Source organism: Mus caroli, unplaced genomic scaffold (genome assembly GCF_978045245.1).
Source record: "Mus caroli unplaced genomic scaffold, Mus_caroli_1 scaffold_4, whole genome shotgun sequence".
NCBI lineage: Eukaryota > Metazoa > Chordata > Mammalia > Rodentia > Muridae > Mus > Mus caroli.
In genome coordinates, this window is record NW_028227259.1 from 149,438,685 (window position 1) to 149,465,244 (window position 26,560).

Consider the following 26,560-nt stretch of genomic DNA (forward strand, 5'->3'; position numbering starts at 1 on the left):
TATAACCAAAGTAAAACAGAAAGGGCATTTGACAAATTCCAACAGCTTCTCCTGATGGGACACCCTCACTTACAGAAAGGGCATCTCTGGAACCCACAGCTGACATTACACTCATTAGGGATTACCTGTGGGGACTGCCTGGATCACTTCCTCTCCCTAGTAATAAGACTAGACTGTCTGCTCTTGTCAAACAATAGGCATTCAGATCAGAAAAATCTTCACACAGGAATGACAACACCACACACAGAAAACCCTTAGGGACTCATACACATTACTGCTCATACACAGAAACATACATACACAAACACAATACCCACACACAGAGCCAACCAAGGAATGAGCTCCGTAAAACTGCAGAATAATAATACACTAAATTCAAATGCTACACACAGCAATGGCAGTCCATAATGAAACTAAGAGGGAGGACAACTGCAGTAACCCAGGAGAGGAAATACAGAGACTCACACTGCACTCTAAAACCTGCAGCACACTGCTGTGCGCAACTAGAAAGACAAGAGAACAGAAAGATAGCCCATGGTCATTAACAGTCCAAGTTAGTAACAGAAAACTGGCAATAGACTCTGAATCAGTCAGAGACTCAAACAACCTCTTCCTAAGCTCCAGTTGCCTCTTAAAAACAGACATTGTACACTCCTGGTAAAATCCATATGGAATCACAGGGATTCCAAACAGCTGAAGCTAACTTGGAAAAAACAAAACACAACAAAACAAATAAGAGCCGGGTAATGATGGCACATCCCTTTAATCCCAGCACTTGGGAGGCAAAGGCAGGCGGGTTTCTGAGTTTGAAACCAGCCTGGTCTACTGAGTGAGTTCCAGGACAGCCAGGATTACACAGAAAAACCCTGTCTTCAAAAACCAAAAACCAAAAAAAAAAAAAAAAGAAAGAAAGAAAAAAGAAAACAAATAAGAAGAAAAGGGACTTTCATCCCCTATGTCAAAACTCACTGAGAAGCTACCGCAATCAAACAGATCAATCAGGGTGGAGGCATCACAGTCCAACAGAAGACAGTGAATCCAAAAGAATAAAACCACAAATACCCACACACATGGAGTACTTGTGGACACACTGCCACCAAACCCAAATCTCTCCTTGTGTGTGCATGTGCACGAATGTGTGTGTGTGTGTGTGTGTGTGTGTGTGTGTGTGTGTTTATTATGCTGGGTCAGCACTCAGCCCCTCCTATCTTTTCTCCCCCATGTTGTTTTAATATGGGGATGTGTACGGTGCCACAGCATGCATGTGGACTTAGAGGGCAACCTGGGGAGTCAGTTCTCTCCTGACACCATGTGAGTTCTGGAACTCAGTATCAAGCTTGGACAGCAAGTGCCTCTGCCCTCCTAGCCATCTTACCAGCTCTCCCTCCCACAGAGGCAGCCCTTCCAGCCCCGCCTTCATTCTCACCTCCCGAGGGAAACGCACAGCAGCATGGAAGCCTGTGGATCTGAGGAAGGGCTTCTAAAGCCTCTGAAGGAATCTAAATTTAGGTTCAAGACTTGCACCACTCTTGCCAGCCACCCTGCTCAGAGCCCACACGGTAGTGTGGCGAGAAGAGACATGACACTTTCAAACACAAAGCAATGCACGGAGGCTAAGGAAGGCAGGCTGAGGCTCACAGCCAAACACATCCTAACTGGTGATGGAAGGGACCAAAGACACGGAAATCTTTCAGCAAAGGGGACAACAACGAGCTAAAGGGAACAGTATTTACAGGGCTTTTCCTAGGAGCGGGGACTGTCCTGTAGCAGGGTCTCAGTGGTGCCACAGCTGAGTCAGGAGAGAGGGGAGCTAGGCCACTTACAGGACAAACTGGGAAATGATAAGGGTCAAACCTGCTGCCATAAATGTTTTGGTTTTCTTGTTTTGTTTTTTGAGACAGACTCTCACTATGTAGCCCTGACTGGTCTGGAACTCCAAATGTAGAACAGGCTGGCCACAAACTCAGAGATCTCCCTGCCTCTGCCTCCTGAGTGCTGTGACTAAAGGTGTGCTAGTACTACCATGCCTGGCTGAGATTAATACATTTAAAATACTAAGCTAAAAGCTAATTCTGGGACATACGGTTACCAAATTAAAACAAAAACAGTACATGTTCTTTTAAAATTATTAATCTATCCTGCTCCAAGGAGTGTCTTTTTCTGTAGCTGTGACTGTAGACAGACTTCAGCAGAGACCTTGCAGGGAAGAGAGAAAGAAGTTTCTGGCTGTTCTTAAGCCTCCTCGCTCCACGCCTAGAAATGTTCCTAGACTCCCCCCAACCCCCCACCCGCTCTGGGAACAAAGCTGAACCCCTGTAAACAGCAGCCCAGGAAAAGCTTGGACTCTGGCCACCAGGAGAACTTCCTGGTGCCCCTGCCCAAGAGGTCTCCTCAGCACCTGTAGCAGGCAGGACCACTTAACATGTCTACTCACACCTCACCCACATAGCTGAGAGGTCAAACCATAGCACCATGGCCAAAGGGAGGCTAGACTCCTGTGCACCACCGCTCAGACAAAGCCCAAGGGCTCATGGGAATGAGGGTTACTGGCAGACAAGTTCCCCACCTGGGGCCACTGTGCCCTCACTGTACCACCTGGGACACTCTCCATGCTGTTAGCAACGAATGGCCTGCTTTTAGTGGCTTTTAATTTTCATTTGATTGGGATTTTTTGGTTTGGTTTTTGTTGTTGCTTGGTTTGCTTTGGTTTGTTTGTTTGTTTGTTTGTTTTCTTTTTTGGTCAGGGTCTTGCTATGTGGCCAGGCTGGTATGAAACTCACAATCCTGCCTTAGCCTTCCAAGTCAAGAATTGCAGGTGTGTGTCATCAGGCCTGGCTTAAGTCTTTAGAATTCTGGAAACATTCGTAGCCTTACCTGTACACTACACACAGGCAAACTCAGTCCTAGAGTTATGACTTCATGTCCCTTCTCTCGGGGCTCTTACATAGTTGGGTCCTATTCAAACCAGCTCTAGAATCCAGGAAGTATTCAGCTCAGAGAACTTCCCTGGAACTTGTTCCCAAGTTCACAGACTGACTAAGCAGAAGTACAGGCTGCTCGGTCTCAAAGTGATAACCTGAATTGTAGACTAAATGGAAATAAAATGAAGTTCTCCCAAGAAGAGACGGTGACAAGATGCAAGGAAATGGACAGTCACCATGCAGCAGGGGTGATTGAACCACAGAGCTCTCCATCTCTGGGAAGTCAGTGAAACTGCATTTTGTTTTTCTAATAGAGGCTTCTGTGTAGCCCAGGCTGGTCTTGAACTTGTTATGTAGCCAAAGAGAATCTTAAAACTCCTGATCCACGTGCTCCCCCTCCCAAGCTCTATAACTGCAGGCATGTGTCACCATACCTTTCTCTCTGGATATGTTTTTTCCCAGCCCTGAACTTGTGTAATGGAACTGCAATTATTGAGTAACATTTCAAAAAAGCCTCGCAATAACTAATAAGGCAAAGTTTACTCTATTTTTAGTAAGTCAGCCATGCTGTAAACGGCAACAAAAGATAAATAAATAAACATCGGCAAAGGTAGCACCATGTGGAGAGGACGGGTGTTCTCCCTCCTCCTCCTCTTCTCATCCAGGAAGGGACAGACACATCCTGGTCCACACATCACTGTTGGACTGATCCCTTCCAGGGCAGGTTAGAGATCCCCAAGCCTAATGACTGACTGTAAGGGTTTAGTGCAGATGCCCAAGTTCCATACCCAGCACCACAGACACAGCCAAGCATGGTGGTACATGCTTCTAATCCCAGCATCTACCAGGGGAAGGAAAGAAGAGCCAAAGTACAAGGTCCATCTGGGCCATGTGTCACACACACACACACACACTTTTAACTTGGACACAACCTCTCCTCCAGTTCCAGTTTGTAAAGTAAGAAGCCAAGGGCTCCGTGCCACCCTTAGCTTGAGTCCACTTTCACAGAAACATTCAAGTACACCCTTGGCAAGGCCAGCCCCTGCTGCGAGCTGAGCATCCGAGGAGTGTTAGGTTTCCTCACTGGAGCCTTGCAACACTCTGATGAGGTAGCGATTGTCTGAGCTGAAAGACAAACCTCCCGATTTGCCCAAGACCAGGGGTGTGGGTTAGAACTGGGCCACCAACTCCACTGCCCTGCATGTCTCCAAAATGGGGACAGGAAACCAAGCCACCTCCTAAGGTGATGGAAAGGAGGAAACTGAATGAGAGTAACTAGCACATTTCCTGCTTGGACACAAGAGAAGCTTTAGTGACAGACAGATCTCTTCTGCTATTACACGGCCCCAAGTCAGTGTACACTTCCCATCATCTACCCTTCTTCTTTAGAGCTGGAATCTGACCCAGGCTGGCTCCGATTCTCGATAACTCTAAGAATTATGCCCCATTCCTGAAGCATTAAAGCTAGCCCTTGACAGTCTCTTGTTCTAGAATATTTGGAGTAGGGGTGAATACAAACACTGGATGTGAAAGGGCCATAGCTCTAGCTTGGGTGGGCCAGCACAGCCCCAAGGGAAGGAAAACAGAAGCTGCTGGGGTTGTGCCTCCCCACACTAAGCACTCAAGCCTGCACACTCTAGCCTTGACCAGCCTTCCCTGTAGTATCTGGGTGCGAGGAGATCAGGCCCCGAGCCAGAGGGAGGGAGAAAAATCACCACACAAACAGCAGCTTACCACCCACCGAACGAGCCACCGTCCAGATCCAATTAGAACTTACGAGAAGGGTTTAAGCAAGCAGATGACAGTGAGCCAGCAGGATACTCAAGGCAGGGCCAACTGCACTTCCAAAGCCTAAACTTGGCCTCAGAGGACACTCATTGAACCCCAAGCTAGGCTGGCAGCCAGCAAGCTCCAGCGATCCTCCTGTGGTTACAAAGCATTCATGATGGTGCTATGTGCATGGGTGCAGGGGGGCGCAAACCTGGATGCTCATGCTTACATAGCAAGTGCTCTTCCCCCCAGCCCAGCCCGTGGCTGCATTTTATCTAACTACAGTGTCTCAGACTTGAATAGAAATTATTCAGAGACTCCTCTCAACTTTCTCTAACTCCAATGTAGGCCCAACCAAATCAGGAAGTCAACTTTGTACCAAATCCAGACCTGGCACCACTGTTTCCCTTCTCCAGCTCAGCATCTATTATTCCACCTGTCGGCTACCTGCCTGACAGCCTAGCAGTTATTAAAGTGTCTTTCAAAAGACTTCCTTTCAGTACAGGAGAGATGGCTCAGTGGTGCATACTGCTCCCCTAGAGGATCCAACCAGGACCAACACGTGCTTGAGGTAGCTCAACTTCCTATACCTCCAACTTCAGGGGGAACCTAAACCTGACCTCTGCAGGCACCAGCGCTTTATATGCATGCATCCACATGCATATACGTTGTTAAAAACAGTAAAATAAATCCACATTATATGCATGCATCCACATACATATACAGTGTTAAAAACAGTAAAATAAATATTTGAAAATATTTTATCTAAATTATGCATCTGTCTATGTGTGTATACACATGTGAGTGCAGTGCTCATGGAGACCAAAAGATCTCCTGACACTGGTCTTAACTAGATTGTGAACTACCCAACATGGGCAAAAGACATGGTGCTCTTAACTAACCACTATGCCACCTCTCCACCACAACAAATGGCTTTTAGAAGAAACTGTAAGTCATTTAGCTTTAACTTGGAGCCAACTTAGAAGTCCCCGTAAAACACCTGAGAAACTGTCAGCCCACAGTCTTACAGAAGCAAAGGACCGTGGCAAGTCCTACTTTGTGGAGGGGATAATTTATTCCCTCGTTAGACAGCAGACAGCATACCGTCACTAGGCTCCTGTTCGAGCGACCACAGCAACAACAGCAGCCAAAGTGAGGACTCTGTGTGCCCTTCCTACCAGTCCCCATAGCTAGATGGTAGCCAGGCCAAGGTTAGGACCCAGGTCACTGGCCTCTAGTGCTGGGGCCTACCTCTCAGCCACTCCATTTGCTAAAACCTGAGTCCCTTGTTTCCAATCCCCTCCCTGCTCCAATCCTACACTGCCACCCCACCTCTTCCTACTTTGTGCACGGTCCCTCTGCCCATCTAGGTCCTTCCACTGCCCACTGAGAGTCACTTCCCGAGCAGCCAGAGAGCTCAGACCCACCAGCTGCTCCCTTCCAACCCAACACTTGTCAATGGCTCTCAGCTTAGTCAGCACCCCCACCTCTGCCCTGTGATGGAACTGGGAGCACACGGGAGCTCCTTCCAGTCCCCTTCATCCTGTGAGTCTAGCTTGCAACGAACCAGCCCCCAGACACGGCTCCCAAGCTGATCCTCCCTTAGAAATAACCTGACAACTCCATATTCTAATACAAAAATTATGTTCAAGAATGAAGACTTGAACCTCATTAAAATAATCCTTATTAGTTCTTCTTTATATTTTTAACACGTAGATAGGCTTTTTTGTTGGGGGGTTGGTTGTTTGTTTGATTACAAAGCAGCCTTGGTGTCTATCCATTTGTGGGGAAGACTTCAGTGTCTGTTTAAAGTTGTTACTCTTCCATCAGATGATCTCGGCTCTGTACCAAACTATCAGATCATCTCAACTGGGGTCGTCATAAGTGTCGCCCCCCTCACAGCTGCCAAAAAGGAACAAGCTCTACCAATTGGGAGGGGCTGAGGTGACAGGAACAAATCAATCTAACAAGGGCTGGCTCCCTGGCTGGCACTGCCTTGCCGGTGCCCAGTACCAGTTGGCCAGGGAAGGATGGAATGGAAGAAACAAACACCTTGGCTCCAGAGGATCTTGAAGGGACCCAGGCTGAGGGAGCATTTACTATGACACAGCTTCAGGGTACTCCATGACAGAATTGGATCATGTAACATCATTGTCCCACGGAACAGCAAAACAACCAGGAAATGGGAAAGAAAGAAGACGTGGGTCTGACTGAGCCGCTCAGGCACACCCTGAAGCAGGAAAATGTACTTTACCCCTTTGTCTGGGTTACCTGAAAAGGCAAGGGCTGGGGACCAGTAGTGTGCTCCACCCCTGTCTGCAAGATCCTGGGGACTGGAGCCGGCCCTCGGGAGCCTTCTCCATCATGGGCAGGCACTGTGTGTTTAAAAACACTAACTAAAATCCGGCTATGAGACGTGCACCTGTGATTAATGAGTTGTTTTTTCTAAGTAAAGCGCAGCCTATGCTGGTGTAAGAACTACTGAATGCCTGACTCTCCCTGCTGGAGCTGAACCCGTGGGGCAGCACCAGCAACATCCTGCTCCCTGCAAAGCCTGCTGGACGGACGGACGCAAGCTTGAGTCTAAGCCACACTGGTCACAGTGACCAGGAAGGGACTCCAGCTGGTTAACTCTCCCCACGGAGAGTGGTAGTTTTCCTTTTATTTAAATTACGTGTCACTTTCTCTTCCTTTCCTAAAGTCTATTTCCAATACTGTTGTGATAAGCCCTATACACAATTCCACAAGTAAACCCCACCAGACTCTGTATTTGAAAAGGCGGCACTTCTATTTCAGGATGCATTAAAACATAAAACACACATTGGTTTGGGGGTTGCTGTTGTTGTTATTTGGTTGGCTGGTTTGGTTAGGTTTTGGACAGGGTCTTATATTGCCCAGATTGGCCTCGAGTTAAGATGGCCTTGATCCCACTGTCTCCACATTTAAGTGCTAGGGCTACCATATATGCTGGAATCACCTTTTATAAAATTATAGCCAACACCTTCAAATTCTCCTCCAGTATAAGGTGAGCATGGTCTCACACTCCTTTCAACCCCAAACTTAGGACCCTGAGGCTGGACGATCAATACTTCCAGGCCAGCCTGGGATACACAGTAAAATTCTGTCTTTTTAAGAATTCAAATACTTTACATGACAAATGTACTCAAGACAGAGTAACCCAACAAAGTAGCTGCCCTTCTATGGCTGTCTTTAAAGTAGAATCTGGCAACTCAGAACCAATGGAGTAAGCCACAAATAATGCAGGGAGTGAGTAGGTCAGGCCCCTGAACAACGCCTGTGAATCATTTGATACTAACACTAAGAAATTGATCTTTTTTTTTTTTTTTTTAAGATCGTGGGCACGCCTTTAGTCCCAGCTCTCAGGCAGACAAGTGGATGTCTGTAAATTCCAGGCCATCCAGAACTACACAATGAGACACTGACTAAACAAAGGTAGTTTTATCTGGGAGCCATCCACAGCGCTAAACAGACAAGGCTCTTAATAGAAATGGTGCCAGCTGGGCAGTGGTGGTGCACACCTTTAATCCCAGCACTCAAGAGAAAGAAGCAGGCAGATCTCTGAGTTTGAGGCCAGCCTGGTCTACAGGGTGAGTTCCAGGACAGCCTATATTTACCATTTAATATGTCCTATAGCAACTCCACCACACCAAGCGGCTGCTAGGTGGCCTGTGACTCACTCAGCCCCTGCAGCATACAGCCCATGCTTAACTCACAGTGGAAACCCAACTACGACACATTGCTTCCAAACACCAACATTGTTCTCCAAAGCTGCAAGTGTTTGGAGGTAGCTAAGGAGTTTTCCAGGGCAGGCTTTCTGCCGACAACCCTGAGTCACTAAAGAAGTGACGGGCAGCACCATCCCCTCCCCCGCCTCCAGCTTCCAAACAGGTCGATCTGCAATCTGAAAACATGGCTCATATACATATCTTTTTTTTTTTCTAAACTAAAGAAAAGCAAATGCTGTTCCCATGCCTATCTGGAGTGTCATCCAACCCAGTCACCTAAACCTAAGATAATTCAACGTGTTAATTTCCAATATTGCAACTCACAAGGCCAAACCTAATGTCTAGTACAAAGAAAAGAAAAGAAAAGAAAAGAAAAGAAACCTCACTCACGCTGTACTGTGTTTACACGGAGGACAGGTGGCATTAATGTGTGACATGCAAACAACTCTCAGGACTTAAAGTCGGAAGGAGCCATACGCCATCTATCACCAACTCATAACTTGGCATGTCTGATATCTTCCAATGAATGGTGTGTTGTCACCACTAGAGTTTCTTTTTCAGTGGCACACAAGGCAGGAGTGTGACTCTCAGGCAGTCACAGTGGATTCCCTGAAATCAGGCAATAGGAACAGCACCCAGCACCTATAGAGAACTGGCTAGGTCCCAGCACCTATAGAGAACTGGCTAGGTCCCAGCACCTATAGAGAACTGGCTAGGTCCCAGCACCTATAGAGAACTGGCTAGGTACCAGCACCCATAGAGAACTGGCTAGGTCCCAGCACCTATAGAGAACTGGCTAGGTCCCAGCACCTATAGAGAACTGGCTAGGTACCAGCACCTATAGAGAACTGGCTAGGTCCCAGCACCTATAGAGAACTGGCTAGGTCCCAGCACCTATAGAGAACTGGCTAGGTCCCAGCACCTATAGAGAACTGGCTAGGTCCCAGCACCTATAGAGAACTGGCTAGGTACCAGCACCTATAGAGAACTGGCTAGGTCCCAGCACCTATAGAGAACTGGCTAGGTACCAGCACCTATAGAGAACTGGCTAGGTACCAGCACCTATAGAGAACTGGCTAGGTACCAGCAGCCTGAGCAGATATCTTCATCCCAATACTCTCAGATGCTTCTAATCATCTCTCACACACATCTTCTGTTTCTCTTTTTGTTTTTGTTCTTTTTTAAATGTAGCCAAGGCTGCTGGGCATGATGGAGCAAGTCTGTGATCCCAGACAGAGGCAAGTTCCAAGCCAGAGTTACACAGCAAGGCCCTGTCGATCGATCGATCGATCGATCCATCAATAGATAGATAGGCAGGCAGGCAGATATGGCCAAGGCAGTAAGAGGGTGAGAGAGACTGTCTAAAGCAGCGATCCTCAACCTTCCTAATGCTGCAAACTTTTAATACAGTTCCTCATGTGGTGGTGACCGCCAACCATAAAACTATTTTTTGTTGCTACTTCATACTATAGTCTTGCTAGTGTTATGAATCATAATATAAATCTGTGCTTTCCAATGGCCTTTTGGTAACTTCTGTGGAAAGGTCATCCAGCACCCAAAGAGGTCACATGACCCATAGACTAAGAGCCGCTGGTCTAAAGGTTCAAGATGGCTGGGTGGTGGTGGTGGTGGTGGTGGTGGTGGCAGTGGTGGCGCACGCCTTTAATCCCAGCCCTTGGGAGGCAGAGGCAGGCGGATTTCTGAGTTCGAAGCCAGCCTGGTCTACAGAGGGAGTTCCAGGACAGCCAGGGCTACACAGAGAAACCCTGTCTCAAAAAAAAAAAAAAAAAGTTCAAGATGGCTCTCCCAGGCCATGTTCACCTGAGTTCAATCTCAGGCCAGTGTAGAAAAAAAGAATTGACTTCTGCAAGTTGCCCTGTGACATCCACACAGATGCTGTAGCATAGGCACACAAACACACATCAATAAATAAATGCTCACACACACAACAACAAGCCAGGCATCATGGTTTTCAGCACCCGAGAGGCTGGGTAGCAAGGCTACCCCAAGTTCAAGGCTAGACCTACAGAATGAGACTCTGTCAAAAGGAAGACATTAACTCTAGGTCTTTTGGAGTTTTTATTTCATTTTGTTTTGTTGCTATTTTGAGACTGTCTCACTATGTGGCTCTGGGTATCCTGGAACTCACTATGTAGACCAAGCTGGCCTCGAACTCACAGAGATCCACCTGCCTTTGCAAGATTAGAGTGTGTGCCATCGTGCCAAGTGATTCTAGCATTTGTGTGAGCCTGTGCCACAACAGCTATATGAAGAACTGAGGGCGACTTGCAGAAGTCAGTTCTCTCCTTCCATGTAGGTCTGAGTGAAATCTGCTTATCAGGCAGGGTTACAATCATCTACCAAAAAGCAAAAACAAAACCAAAAACCTATATTTTTGCATAAAATCTAAATTACCTTTTTCAACCCATGCTAAATTCAGCTTAGAACAATGATCATGTACTGATCTGTTGTTCTTCCTCAGAAATGCCCAGTTCTGTCTAAAGAAACAACATCAAACAGCATTCCTACTACTACAAAAGGTATCCCAAATACAGCACCAGACAACCACAGGCTGCTTTCAGACAGTCTCCTATGTTGCCCATGATGGCCTCGAACTGCAGACCCTCCTGCCTCACCATCCTGAAAGCTGGGATTACAGCCATGGACCAATATGCCTGACTTAATCCAGAAACCAGTAATAGTCATGACACAAAGCTCGCTGGAGTAGACTCACACAGACCATGCCTAACCCTAGCAAAGATTCTTGGCACTTCTACAAACACACGTCTTTGGCTGCATTCACACCACTACAAAGAAGCCTGCTGCTTCTTCAGACCGGCACTAAATGGAGCCTTGGCTGTCCTTACACCCAGCACGCAGAAAGCCAGCACTTCAAGAGTGTTTGACCCCAAGGCCCAGCAGTCACAAAGCTGACTGTTAAGTCCTTGTTGGTTCTAAAGCTAGAAACCAACTCCCAGCATCCACCCTTCTCTGTTTAGGGGTCACAAGGAGAAGGGTTTTTGTTTGTTTTGAGACAGGATCATGTAGCCCAAGCTTATTTCAAACTCCTTAAGTAACCAAATATAACCTTAAACTTCTGCCTGGATCCACCTCCCAAGTGCTGAGATTCCAGGCAAGCCCTCTGCCAACTGAATCATGCATGGTTGGCCCTAACTGCCTGCCACCTGAGAGCACAAGAAGAAGAAACAGAGAGGAGTCAGGCCCTCCCAGGCCAACTGCTTCAGGATGTTTTAATGAACAGACCAAGTCTCCCTATTGAGCCAATTCAAGCTAGGTTTTCTGCTACTTAAATCTGAAAGTACCCTGCTTTTGAAAAATAACTGGAAAAAAATGGTACCTTATAAATGAAACCCAGAACAAAAGCAAACCTCTGCTAGAGACTGAAAGCAAGGTGAATGTCAATGACAGCCCCTAACCCAGCCAGAGAATTTAACTGAAAAGCAATCAGACTCTGGCCCTGCAGCCACCAGTGTCAACAGGAGTATTATGGGATACAGAGTGAGGCAGTATCCTGCTGGAAGTGTATCCTTTCTCACAGCAGTCAGGAAGGACCTAGGAGAGAGGGGGAAAGGTGATCTTTGCTGGAAGAGGCCCTGTACACTTCAGAGGCAGGCTGGGAGCTGAGAGTGAAGAAGGGCAGAGAATGTACTGAGGGACCCTGTCTCAAAGTTCAAGATGGTATGTATCTCCACGACACAAGACCTATGCACACACATACAAGCACATAGACACACACACACACACTCGCCCAGAATTATCCTCCCTTATGATACAGTGATGTCACAGGTACTGAGCAGCAAAGAGGACAGGGGATCCACAAGCACACCATGTGCACAAATCTCACACACACAGGACCCTGACCTGTAGAAGTCAAAGATGACTCAATGCAAGCCTGATGATATGGAGTTCAAAACCAGGCTGCTCCTCAGACCATGACAATCTAGGGGCTGAGGACACAGAAGCTGAAAAGCAGATACTGGGGCCACTGCAGCAGGGAGTACCCCACTGCTTCCTTCTGCGGCCTGTTCTTGTTTAATAGATCCAACCACAAAGTAATTTTCTATTATGTCTGTGCTTGACAACAAGGATTTACAGTGACAGGCCTCCACATTACACACAACCACCATTTTCTCAACAGACACCCAGGTTCCTCTGTCACTGCTCACAATCTGAACTGAATTTTCCGTGTGGAGTCTGCAAAGGGGCCACGGAGCAGCTGCTTTCACCCACTGCACATCAATGGCGTGCACAGGCACGAGATGGGAATGTGTGCGAGCACCTCAGGGTGCTCTTGAGAAGACGCACGCCCTTGCTGAGAGAGCCACTGGTTTACATGCTTGCTTGTTACACAGCCATTTTCAGATTGAAACACAGCAACACAGGACTGGGGAGTGGCCTCAGGAGATAAGGCAGCTTCCCCACAAACATGAGAATCAAGTTTGGATTAGCAGAACCCACCTACAGAGGTGGGCAGGACTAGCTGTTGCCTGTAGCCCAGGTGCTTGGGTGGCCGAGACGGGATCCCAGGGCAAGCTGGCTAGCCGGCGGTGAGCTCTGGGTCTGTGAAAGACTGTCAGGAAGACCTCCACACGTACTTATATGTACATGCACACATAGACGCACATAAGCACTAAACCAAACACACTAAATAAATAAGATACCTACATCAATACACAAACATACAAAAGCTACTCTCTTCTTTAGGAAAGGGCCAGTTCAATACACAGAAGCAGAGAGCCCAACTCAGGAGACTTCTGTATCCAGAGCCTACTTGGCACAATCAAGTCTCAAAGGAAAGTCTTCAGTCTGACTTCCTGGGTGTGGGATGTACGGTCCTGTGCGGCTGCCCCGGATGTGATTCAGCTTGTTTCTGGCCATCACTAAGTCATCAGCCTATGGAGAGTTCTACCTCACAGTGACACAGACCACCGACCAGCCTAGCAGACCTGTTATAGGAGGGGTCAGGGCAGCAAGGGCAAAGGCTGAAGCAGGAGAACAGGTGAAGTCAGCAGCCAGTCTCCACCCAACTCTGCTCTAAACGAGTGGGGGCAAGGCCGTTTATAACCTCCTTCCCCACTTTTCTTGAGCTTTGTTTTGTTTTAAAACGTCTTACAATGTGGCCCAACTAGTCTGAAACTGGTGGTTCTCCTGCCTGTATGTCTTGTGTGCTGGAACTGCAGGCAGGTACTGCCATACCCTGCTGTAACCACTCTGAGTATCTTTGACACCGTGAAGGTAAGTTACATGGTAGTGATGAATTAAGTGACTGGAGAGCATCTATATTAGACAGGGAAAGGTGCAGCTGTGCAAGCAAAAGACATCCAGCTTCAACCAGGATGGGGGTGCAAGGAGAGGACAGAGCACAGATAAACATCAGCACCAGAGACAGAGGCCCCGGGGATAAACTCGGTATGAGGGACGATCTGGATGAGGGCAACTGGGAAATTTAATGAGATAAAGAATGCAGAAGGAGGCTTGAGTCCCTTTGTGAGCAAAAGAGAATCAAAAAGACCCTTTGAGGGCTAGGGATATAGCTTAATAGCAGAGTGCTTGCCTAGAATTCCCCAGTGAGGGGCTGGGGTGTAGCTCAGTGGTAGAGCCCCTGCCTAGAATCCCCCAGTGAGGGGCTAGGGGCGTGGCTCAGTGGTAGAGCCCCTGCCTAGAATCCCCCAGTGAGGGGCTGGGGTGTGGCTCAGTGGTACAGCCCCTGCCTAGAATCCCCCAGTGAGGGGCTGGGGTGTGGCTCAGTGGTAGAGCCCCTGCCTAGAATCCCCCAGTGAGAGGCTGGGGGCGTGGTTCAGTGGTAGAGGCCCTGCCTAGAATCCCCCAGTGAGGGGCTGGGGGTGTGGCTCAGTGGTAGAGCCCCTGCCTAGAATCCCCCAGTGAGGGGCTAGGGGCGTGGCTCAGTGGTAGAACCCCTGCCTAGAATCCCCCAGTGAGGGGCTGGGGTGTGGCTCAGTGGTAGAGCCCCTGCCTAGAATCCCCCAGTGAGGGGCTGGAGTGTGGCTCAGTGGTAGAGCCCCTGCCTAGAATCCCCCAGTGAGAGGCTGGGGGCGTGGTTCAGTGGTAGAGCCCCTGCCTAGAATCCCCCAGTGAGGGGCTGGGGGTGTGGCTCAGTGGTAGAACCCCTGCCTAGAATCCCACAGTAAGGGACTGGGGTGTGGCTCAGTGGTAGAGCCCATGCCTAGAATCCCCCAGGGAGGGGCTGGGGTGTGGCTCAGTGGTAGAGCCCCTGCCTAGAATCCCACAGTAAAGGGCTGAGCATTTGTCCAACATGCTCAAGGCTTTAAGTTGGACTCCTAGCACAAAATAAATAAACAGACAAATCAATCAATACCTTGAAGCCATGCTATGCTATGCTTAAAGCATCTAGTAAACTTAAAGCATCTAGTAAGAATCACACATGAAGGCACACACCTGTAATGCAAACACTCAGGTAGTTGAATCAAGAGGGTTTTAAGTTCAAGGCCAATCTAGACTAAATAGTAAAACGAAATAAATAACAAGCATCTATATTAAATTTCCAATCTTGCACAACTGCAGAGAGAAAAAAGGCCTTCTAAAAAATAACGAAGACCGTTTCAGTTTATAAGTATTGGGCTGGCAAGATGCTCAGTCAATAAAGGTGCTTGCTATCAAACAGGGCAACGGGAGTTCAATCCCCAGAACACATGGTGGGAATAAAGAACTGACATCCCAAGTGTCCTTTGACTTCCGTGCAGTAAATTTCTAAATGAAAATTATCTTCTCTAAGACCTAAGAGGGGTACGTTGATTAAATACAGCCCTTTTCTATACAAGACCACTAAGTACTCTGATTAGAGCCTCGCTCCGCAGTTAAGTGTATCTCCTTGTATCCTGCATCCTCACTTAGGACAGGAGAGAGAACATGCTTGTTCTCTCTGGTACAATGTGTTTCCAGGGAATAAAATAAATCACATGCTATTTTTTAACCTAGAAATAAAAGTGCACACAGAAAAAAGCTCTGTGTAAGCTAGGCTCCTGTGTGGTGCTGCCTGCAGCTCCCTGGAAACTAAGAGACACTGTGAAGTGGTGGACTGGACCTGAAGCAAAAGTCTCACCAACAAGTGCCATCTTGCACTCCTGTAACAAAACCGTAACAGATGCAGAAGTGCAAATGAGCACAGCTTTGGATTTTATCCCAAAGATCTAAGAAGTAAAAATGAAGAAGACCGTAGGAGAAAGCTACCACTTTCTCTGCTTTTATGAACTCAGATATTAAAATATCCTTAGGCGCTTCAAAAATTAAAATAAACAACACCTCCTGGCCAGCAAGTCCATGCAGTGGGTATAGACACCTGTTGTCAAGCCTAAGGCTCTGAGTTCAATCCTTAGGACCACGTGTACAAGGAGAGAACTGACTCCCAAAGGTATTCTCTGACCTCCATGTGTGTGTCCAATCCCACAACCTCACCGCCCCCACACTAAATAAACATAAAACAAACTCTTCAGGTTCAGCACAGGCATACACTGACACTGATTTAAAAAGACTGCTAACACTTCACGCCTAGCACCTCAGATGGGAATGCAGAGTGTTTCACAGAAATAAGTCAGAGATGTCCCTGAATAAATAAATAAATGGTCCAAACAAGAGAAGAGTTCAGCCAGGCAGTGGTGGCGCACGCCTGTAATCCCCACACTCGGGAGGCAGAGGCAGGCGGATTTCTGAGTTCGAGGCCAGCCTGGTCTACAGAGTGAGTTCCAGGACAGCCAGGGCTACACAATGAGACCCTGTTTCAAAGAAGTGAGGGTGCTGTATGGAGGGGAGAATGGATGGAGGGAATAATGAGAGGCTAGAAGACGCTGTAGGAGGAAGAGAGTGCCGTTTCCTGGGCTGTAATCCACCATCCTCTCTTTACTGTGGTCTGTCCATCATGCCCCTGCATGTCCCATTCCTGCCCCTTCCCTCTGAACACACCTCACACACTACCAAAGCCACACAGCTCACATCTGCCTGCCCCACTGTATACTCAGCTCATAGTTCTTACCAGAGAGAATCTGTCCACCTGCTCCTCTACTCACAGTCTGCTCTACTTGGAATCAGTTTTAGCTGACCTTTTAGATTTTTAAAAAAACATAATCATGCTTGTAAAATCTCAGCCATGGGAGATGGGGGCTCCCCATCAAGAGTTCAAGGTCATCCTTGGCTACAGGAAACCTGTCTCCAAACACAACATACACTCAATCTACAAGTAACAGCTGCCTCATTCCCACTCTCTGACATCCTTCTCCAGCTAACAACAACCATGATCAAATCCGCCACTGAACTCATTGCTCCTGATCAGATGTCCACGGCTTCACCACTAAAGTTGATGCTGGGGCTGGGGGATGGCTCAGTGAACACGCTGAGCGTGTACACATGAGAATCCAGAAGGGACAGAAAAAGCCAGGCATGGCCACACAAGCACCTGCAACCCAGGACTGTGGAGGGTGGGGACAGGTGGACCAGTGGCATTGGTAAGCCACCCACCAAGTTCCTGGCTCAGTGGTGAGACCTTGTCTCAGGAACGTAAAGTGGACAGTGTTAAGACAAGACACAACACTCTCACCCCCAACACACACACACCGACACACACACACACAGCTGCTCAGTTGGACTCATCAACACTATTGTGCCAGCAAACTTTCTGAATACACAGAAAAGCAATGTTTGTGTGTGAATGTTATCTTCCATGTTTACCAACCAGCTCCATACACTGTCTTCTGTCTCAAAGTGCAGCACTGCCTTTACTGTCTATTTCAGTTCTTCGCAACTTGGGGGGTGGTGCACAAGCTTTCACAGGGGTCATATATCAGATGTCCTGCATATCAGATACTTACACTATGATTGATATGTAGGTGTGAGGAATAACAGCTGGATAGAGATGCAGCTTAGCAAGGGCAGAGCACCTGCCTAGAGTGGCCAAGGCCCTGGACAACCCCCAGCAGCACAGGGAGAAATGGAAGAGGCAGGAGTAGAACTCAGCAGATGGAAGGCCTGCCTGGCATGCAGGAGGCCTGGGTCTGATGCCCAGCCCTGAATAGATCAGAACGCAGCTTGTGCTGTCGCTGTGATCAAGGCATTCAGGAAGGAGCTGCATATGAGTTGGGGGCCATCAGGGAACCCTCCCTCTGGGCAGACACAGACACGGCCACCGCCACCCCTGACAACCAAAGTGTGGCTTAGGGAATCAATGAGTTTGCTAGGCTCCCTTCTGGGTGTGGGGGTTACAGGAGCAGAGCTGAACCCAAAGCAGCCACACCATCAAGTTTGACCCCAGCGTGGACAAGGCACCAACAGAGCCCCGCCCTTCAAGTGACCCTTCTACACTCTGCACGCCCTGGCCCTCCTCAGACCACAAAGTCACGTGCAACAAGGACAAAGTTATAAGCTCTGCTCTGATGAAGAAAAAGCTATACCACTCTACCCTACCAGACTACGTGAGACAGGAAGGGAGGAAAGAAGGGAGGGTGACATAACTGTCACCTATAACCCTGTGTTTACATTACCCTACCTATACTATAAATAAATCACAACTCTTCGCGGAAATATTAACCCACTCTGGTCAGGCTTTGAGTGGTATGAAAAAGGAGATGTCTCCCGTCTCAGACATGAAAACACATGGCAAGATGCTAACTCTACAAATCCCCTCCTTCACCCAAGTGCTTCCAGGGAAAGCTGATTCACGCCTGATTCCTAAGTCACAGCTACAGCACCTCCTGAGATGGTCCACAGAGACTCCGGCCGCCAGCTCCAAGCAAAGCGGCCCTAGGTTCTGCTCCCTAGGCAACATCCAAGTTGGATTTGCAAGCTTAAAACTTCAGAACTGCATCAGCCAACAGCCTGGGTTTCTTCTGCCTGGTGACACTTGATGCAGCGACACTCCTCATCCAATTACAACTCCTTTCAGCTGCAGTGGAGGTGCCCGCAGCTGGTATTACAGATGGGGCTAGCAGCAGCTCCAGCAACCTCCCATCACTTAATCCTTGTTTTAAAACAGTAAACAGCTTCCACCCACTCCCGTTAACCCAGAAATGTAGAAATATTTCATTTTATTCAAATATCTATTAGGGTTAGATCTGGTCTAGAGCCTCAGTAGTAATCCTAGCATTTGAAGAAGATGCCCGAATCTAAGGGCCGCTCTGGTTTTGAGACACTTCCTTCAGGCTCTCCTTTAACTGGCCACAGGAACCTTCCTTCCGTCAGGGAGAGGGCAAGGAAGAGGGAAGAGTACCCCAGCAACACACAAGTGTAAGTTGTGGCTTCCCTACATACAGCTCATCTACAAAACCACCGACGTGTAAATGGCCAGCGTGTGAATGGTTCAGTGATGAAAATGGACTTTTTAAAATTCTACATTTGTTTAAAATAATTTAACTTTAGCTGGGCAGTGGTGGCACACACCTTTGATCCCAGCAGAGGCAGGCAGATCTCTGAGTTTGAGGCTAGCCTGGTCTATAGAGTAAGTTCCACTACACAGGGCTACCCTGTCTCAAACAAAAACAAAACAAAACTTTAACTTTCAACATTGTTTTAAAATTACACAAACACCAGACCCATGTAAGAATCCTGAGCCAGAAAACCAAGAACATTGTGAAGATAGATTGTTTTGTTGGGGTGAGAACTGGGCCATGATTGGGCTATTTTAACTTTTATCCAGTGTCACGAAGTATATTGCACAGGCAGCCTAGCTAGCTGAGAGTTAGCCAGGAATCTGTGCAGAGCTGAAGCACTGCAGTGTGAGAGCCTTTCCAGTACATAAGAAACCACTGAACAAGCAACAGACTCGGGACGCCACTGAGCTCAAAGTGCGAAGACTCACACAAGAGAGGTAAAGTCCCAGACTATGTCTGTCTGTCTCTCTCACACATACACACAGGTGAACACAAACACACACATACGAATTTAAAACTTCTACTTATTCTGCTGTCCCAGTGCTGGGCCCCAGAAGGGATGGGAGGTGAGCAGAGACCAGGGATCCTGAGCTGGCCAGCAAGTCTACTGGAATCAGCACACTCCAGGTTCGGTAAGAGATCCAGTCTTAAAAATCAGAGTGGAGCCGGGCGTGGTGGCGCACGCCTTTGATCCCAGCACTCGGGAGGCAGAGGCAGGCGGATTTCTGAGTTCGAGGCCAGCCTGGTCTGCAGAGTGAGTGCCAGGACAGCCAGGGCTGCACAGAGAAACCCTGTCTCGAAAGAAAAAAAAAAAAAAAATCAGAGTGGAGACGGAAGAAAACACCAGATGCTGCTCCTGCCCTCCACACACATGTAAACACCTGTGCACACACCACATGAACCCACCCACCAAGAGGGGAAACTCTAGCTTGCTGTAGATTCACAACTACTTAAAAATACAGACAGGAGTAAAGCACATGAAAGGCTTCCTGCATGCACAACTTTTCCTGCACCTGGGGTTTAAGGAGGACCCTAAGGAAAGCATACTTGGAAGTGAGCAGATGGCGATTATGAGCTGTCAGATGCTCTCTCAAGCTACCGGGTCATCTCTGACGATGGTACAGTGGTCAAATTAAAGTTCTGCTGGTCCAGGTTCTCTGCTGGAGCAGTCAGTCAGCACTCCTAACAGTTCCCTTGGTCTTTCTTAAGAGCCAGTGTGAATCAATTAGGCCCACTGTGTCCAGCTCACGACTGGCTAAATGAAAGTCCTAGCAAGTATGACTACAGCTATCTCGCTCTGGCTCAACAGGACCTTGTTGCACACCTACACCAACTTGTAAGCCAGGTTTCTTTCCTTTCTCTACTTGCAATTACAATTGCTCTTCATGGGACACAGTCCTGGCTCCAAAAGGCAAGAAAACACAAGAAGGTCCAAGTGACCTCGAGGGATGGACTGGAGAGACGGTCACACTCAGTGGTCCCAGGCACTCGCCGCTCTTGGCAAAGGCTCCAGGGTGGATTCCCAGAACCCGCAGAGTAGCTCGAAACTGTTAACTCCAGAGGAGCTGATGACACCCTCTTCTGACCTTCAGGAGCCCCAGGTACGAATATGGTGCACACACATAAATGCAGGCAAAGTATCCACACACATAAAACAACTAAATCCAAAAAGAAAAAAAAGGATGTTTTAAAAAAGATAAAACCGGACCCCCCCCCCCCAAAAAAAAAAGCTGAGGCATTTGGAACCTCAACTAACTGTTCAGTGGCAGAGAGAAATCTGAGTTTTCTGAAGAGCAGCATGACCCTCAGAGCCTGGGGTTGATCTGTGGACCACAACTCCGGCTGAATTTGATATCCAAATTTCCAGGGCTGGGGAGACGGCTCAGCAGGTAAGAGTACTGACTGCTCTTCTGAAAGTCCTGAGTTCAAATCCCAGCAACCACATGGTAGCTCACAACCATCCATAATGAGATCTGATGCTCTCTTCTGGGTTGTCTGAAGACAGCTGCAGTGTACTTACATATAATCAATCAATCAATAAATAAATAAATCTTAAAAACAAATATCCAAATATCCAAAAAGGTTGCACTCTCCAGTGAACTCTTAAGATGTCTACAAGATAAAGCTAACAAGACTACTAGATTTTGCACATACTGACTCTAAGCCTCATGAAACAGTTCCTAGGAAACACCACAAAGACAGTCATTAAAATTACATAATTCAAATACAGAAACTCAAGCATTCTTTTCTACTGCACAGAGCAGTTCTCCCAAGCACTTTGGCATATTATTCAACAACTTAGTGGGGGCGGGGGCATCCATGGGAAGAAAAGGAAAGCATAAATACAACACTAATGCAGCAAATTAAGGCTTGACACACATTAAACCAAAGTACTACCCTTTAACACCAATTCCTGAGGCTCGGGGTGAGAACAGAGAGCACACACAGGCCAACAGTAACATGAAGCAAGTAGGTAGCCACTCTGATGGATCGTGCAGCAGCTCAAAGACACTTATAATGGGGCTGAAATCGCATTCAAATGAGGAAACTAAGACCCTGTACCATCAGGAGATCCTGGCTGTACATCATGCAACTGCTAGTCTGACCAGGGTGCCCTGATTTGACAGGCTCTGTTCCCCAAAGGCCATCAACTGTAAATTCTCAACACTTGACACCACTCCAGTGTCTTCAACGTCTTGGTGCTGTGTGGTTTTCAACACCAAGGTTACAAACAGGCATCTTGTTTTTTATTCTGTCTATGTACTCTGGTTGGTGTGCACGCAGGTACACCTGTATACATATGCACACAAGCCAGAGGGTCAACCTCAGGAGCCATAACCTTGGTTTTTCCCTTCAGATACGGTCTCTTACCAGGACCTGGGACTCTCTGATCAGGTGAGGCTCCCAGCCAGCCATGTTCAATTTTTAAGTGGGTGCTGGGTTCCAGCTCAGGTCTCATGCTTTCTGGGCAGACACACTCCTGACTGAGCCAGCTCCCCAGCTTCAATAGCTCTCATTCTTAAAAAGTCATCTTTCCCCAAATACAAATTCATAAATAGACTCCATTACAGTATTTATCTCTGGAGAGACTGCTACCCAACCGTCCTCACTTCCTGTCAAAGCAGAGAGATGAAGGCAAGCCTACCTCATCTTCAATAAAATGGCTGGTTCCAAGAGTTTCATGGTTGTCATCACATAGGCACACCATCCACCAACCCCCAATCCTATGATCACGCTCACAGATGTTCTCAGACCATGAGCTTTAACACCCATCCCTAGTCCTTCCTCGTCAAAAGCCATCCAAACCTCTGACACTTTCCAAGTCTGCAATGCCAGAATTAACCAGGATCTGTTAATAGATGCCTGCCACAATTCCACAATGAAGCCACTGATCTCATGTCTACTGAAACTCCCCAAGTCAGTCACTCTAACGGGAAGGCTGGAAGCAATCAGCATCATAACTGAAGTCATAGCCCAGTGTCAATGAGCAGCAAACTTTCCCCAGGATGGCTGTCAAGGAACCTAACTTCCTAACTAACACAGAGAGACATGCCCTTCACATGCCCACTGAGCAAGTCTCCTCCAGTATCTGTCCAGGGGCAAAGATGGCCAATATGACCAGGGTCTGGGTTCTAGTTCAAACACCGTTATCTGCTCCCACATCTTCAGAGAAAAAGTATCAATCTTTTCTTAAACAGAAGAAACTTTCCAAGAATTTCCGCCATGATCACAGGCCCTACCCTAAGGCTCTGCCTGAAAGGACAAGCAGAAGTCTTAGTCCTACCACACTGCCTTGGAACAGAAAAATCCAGGGAACTCCCTGCAAGGCCTCAGACTTAACGATGTATTTCCTCTTCTGAGCTGGAAAGCCCCAAAACAGGCCCTCCGCCAACCCTGCCATGCATGCAGCCTTAGGGATGGATTCAAACTGGTAAGGTCTGCAGAGAAAGGAGAGGGAGAAAGAAAGAGGAAGCTGAGGGCAGTGGTCCAGACTCCGGACCCACGGACCCATGAAGAGGGGCAGCTATGACAGAGAGCTCTCCTCTTGCCTGCATGCAAACTGCCCTGCTGCTGTCAGACCCACAGCAAGCTCTGCGCTCACCTTTGAAGGTGGCACTAAGGATCACTTAGGAAACCTGAACATTGCTCTGAAGACTGAGGGGAGCAAGGAGCCTGCACTAGAGCAGCTGCCACAGCTCAGCTTGTGTGGGAGGAGGGACTCAAGGATGTGGCGAGGGGTGAAGGCACTGCAGAGGAGGTAGGAACCAAAGACTCGGTCTTTGGAGTACTAAGTGGCCTGGCCTCGGGGAGAACGGAAGTGGACTAGACTGGAGAGGTCTGGACCACTGATGAGGTGGGGGAAGTGAGAACAAGACTGGGAGACAGACGTTTGGTCCCAGACAGGATTGAGGAATTTGCGACTGAAGGGTGGAGGCTGTAAGACTGAAGTGAGTGGGCGGGACTGAAAGATAAGTGAGGGCGGGATCAAGCAGGGACGGGGGCGGGGCTGAAAACAGTAGAGGGGGCGGAGCCAAGAGAGGAGAGGGGAAGCTAGAGAGATGGAGATGAGGAGGGGGTGAGGCGGTGGGAGAGCAAAGAGAAGCAAGGCAAATGAGTAGGGGGTGGGATGATTCGAAGGGACCCAGAGGGAGAAGGAAGAAGGTAGACAACAGGTCATGTGAGAGGGTGGGAAGAAAAAAGGAGAGAGAGATGAAGTGATGAGAAGCTGCAAGGGAAAAGAGGGAGGGGACAGGTGGGAGAATGGTGAGGGGTGGATGAGGGAGAAGAGATGGATGATGAAAATGTGAGGTAGGGGTGGAAAGAGCGGTGGAGGTGCAGCGAGGGGGAGGGATCTACATGAAGTTGAAAGGTGTGTGGCTATGTACAAGGCCTGGAGAAAAGCAGGCAGGGGTAGGTGTGGATCAGAGAGGGTGCTGGGGCGGTGTCAAGAGAGGACACTAGAGGGGACCGGTGGAGGGCAGCTGAGGGTAGGTGTGGGGCAGAAAGGAGAGTCAGGAGACAGTCCTGTAGAGGAGGAGCTAGGGGGCCGGACCTGATCCAGAAGGGTAAAGTTAGGGGGCAGAGGGAGAAAGCTAGGGGGCGTGGCCCATATGCCACTGATGGTAGGTGTGGGCAGATAGAGTACTAGGCAGGGGGGATAGGCAAGAACCTGAAGAGGAAGGAGCCAGAGGCGGGGCCAAGAGAATCAGACACAGGGGTGGAATCTATGATAGAGGGATGAACAGCAAGCCAGGCTTAATGCAGAAAAGGCAGCTGCCTGGGCCTGCAGAGCAAGCAGGGGGCGGGGAATGATGCAGAGGGAGGAGCCATAGGGCGGGGCGCCAAAGCTACAAAGTAGTCAAGGGGTGGAGCCTGTGAGGGGGAGGGGGGAGTCTGCAGAAGAGTCGAGGGCTGAGCCTAGTTAAGGGGGCGAGTCTGCAGATCGAGAGGCGTGGCTTGATGCAGAGGGAGGGCGGGGCTGCCGCAGCGGGGCGTGTCCTGATGTGCCAGGGGCGGGCCCTGATGCAGAGGGAGGAGACGGGGCGGCAGGGGCGGCGCCTGCAGAGCACCCGGGGGGCGGGGCCGGGAGCGCGAGCGAGGGGCGCACGCCGTAGGGGGTGCAGCGGTCCCGGGACAACGGCCGGTGCAAGGGCGGGGGAGGGGGGCGGGGCGGGAGTCCGCAGGGTCCCTGGGACAGCCTAGAGGCGCGAGGGCCGCGGCCCTGTCGTGCCTACCTGTCAGACGAATCTTGATGCTGGAGCCGTTCCTACGGGTCCCGGGGTTCGACATCTCCCGCCAGCGGCCGGCCGGCCTCGGATCCAGTGCCGCCGCCCCCCAGCCCGGCCCGGCCCGGCCCCGCCGCCGCCTCAAGGTTACGGCCACGGGCTGAGCGCCGGGGTCCGAGCCGGGACGCCGAGTGCGCGGCGCAGGCGTTGGGACGGAGACCACGGGCTGGAACCGTAGAACCGAGCGCTCGGCCGCGCCGCCGCCAGGAGCCGCCCCTGGCTGGCCCAGCCCGGAGCCGCCGCGCTCGCAGCCGGACGCCCGCCGCCCTCGCTGCTTCCGCCGCCGCCTCCCGAGCTGCGCGCGCCCGCCGCCGTGCCGGCCCGGCCCTGCGCGGCCTCGCGCTTGCGTGTGTGCGTGCGTGCGCGCGCCCGAGCACGGCGCTACGCCTACCGCGCTTGTCCTGGGCGCGCGCAAGGGGGTCTGGGGGAGCTGCAAGGTTCCTGCAGCCGGCGGGGAGCCTTGAAACAGACACCACCGTGGCCACCACCGCCCCACACACGTAGACGACACACACGCACACACAGGCGGCGCAGTCGGAGCCGGTTCTTAGTCACAATCTCAGAGCCAACTGATTTGCTTGTGCGACGATTTGGGGGAACCGATTGTTTCTTCAGTGTCGGACTTTTCAAGGCTCCTGATGGAAGCCAGGGTGTTGCGTGAAACCCCAAGAACCGTGCGCGCGTGCGCGCGTGGGCACACGCTAGATCCTGCAAGTTCCAAGGGAAGGCTTCCCGCAATGATCGAGTGTCGGATGTGCCCTGTGCAACTGGTGTATTCGATTGATAAAGTGGCTAGACTCAGAGGAAGTGCGGCATATGGACCAGCTAAACAAGATGAAGGATGTAAATGGAGAGGTGGTGGTTTTGTGGATAGGAACCTGCATGCAACTGAACTAACCCAGAGAAGGAAGCAGTCGGGTTTGCGAGTCCCTGCCTTCTGATGAACCCACCTCCAAACCCCCAGTGTCAGGCCGGTAAAAAGTAAAAGCGGGACTTTTTTTCCCCAGCAAGCCAACCAATCTCTATGGTAACGCATTCTAGAGAGGAAATAAAATGCTCTTGAAAAGGCTGCGTATATTTACCAAACTCCCATCCGACTTGAACTTACTTCACTTCATGGGCAGACTCTGTGGTTCTTCTTTAGAACCAGCTACCCACAGCATTTGACCACTCTCTTTAGAGACAGAGGCTCATCTGTAGCTGAGGCTGACCTCAAAACTGTGATTTCCCCTACTCAGCCTCCGGAGCGTAGGGATAAAAGGCTTGTTGTACCTGTCCTTGTCCTAGGCAGTTTGGTTTTATGAGCCTGTGCAGCCCAGACTTTTTAATAACGGAGGGAAAATATCTTAAGAATAGGATCGTGTATGGGCAACGATTATTCCAGACTCTTAACTCTGCTTCCATTTCTAAGCAGTTGTCACTGAGAGCGAGACCCTAGGTTGAAATAAATCTATTTAGGAGTCTTTGATTGGTGTTGGGAGAATAGCACCATTGGTAAGGTGTTCGTTGTGCAAGCACAAGAAGCTAAGTTTTGTGAGGCTTTTTTAGATATTTCTGTCACCTAGATAGGAGTGTTTTGTGTGCGTGTTTGTAGGTGTGCATCAGAAGGTGCTGGGTCTGGAGCAGGGGTTTGTGAGCCACCGTGTGGGTGCTGGGAACTGAACTTAGGTCCTCTGGAAGAGCAACGTGTGCTCCTAAGTGTCCAGCATCTCTCCAGCCCCACAGTCCAGGTGTGCTGGTGAGTTTGAGTGATCCCAGCCCCCTGGGAGGCAAAGACAGAAGGATCCCTGGGACTAACGGGCCAGTAAGCCTCCGTGAATCGGGAACCCTATGCCAATGAGAGACTCTGCCACCAGAAAAAAGGGAGCTGGGGGATAAACAGTTGAGAAAAACTGAGGTTAACCTCTCTCTCTCTCTCTCTC

The 26,560-nt window shown here is 49.3% G+C and overlaps 1 protein-coding gene across 4 annotated transcripts in view; it reads right to left on the bottom strand.

Moving 5' to 3' along the window:
- The window catches only part of Smurf1 (SMAD specific E3 ubiquitin protein ligase 1), an 89,302-nt gene extending 64,353 nt beyond the window's left edge, over positions 1–24,949 (bottom strand). For 3 of the 4 annotated variants that reach the window (XM_029477125.2, XM_029477124.2, XM_029477126.2), the window contains exon 1: positions 24,588–24,949. In XM_029477125.2, coding sequence (XP_029332985.1) covers positions 24,588–24,642 — 55 coding nt within the window. In that variant the 5' untranslated portion in view covers positions 24,643–24,949. The remainder of the gene's footprint in view (positions 1–24,587) is intronic. The other variant, XM_021162175.3, reaches the window with a different exon arrangement.
- Between the last annotated feature and the right edge of the window lie 1,611 nt (positions 24,950–26,560).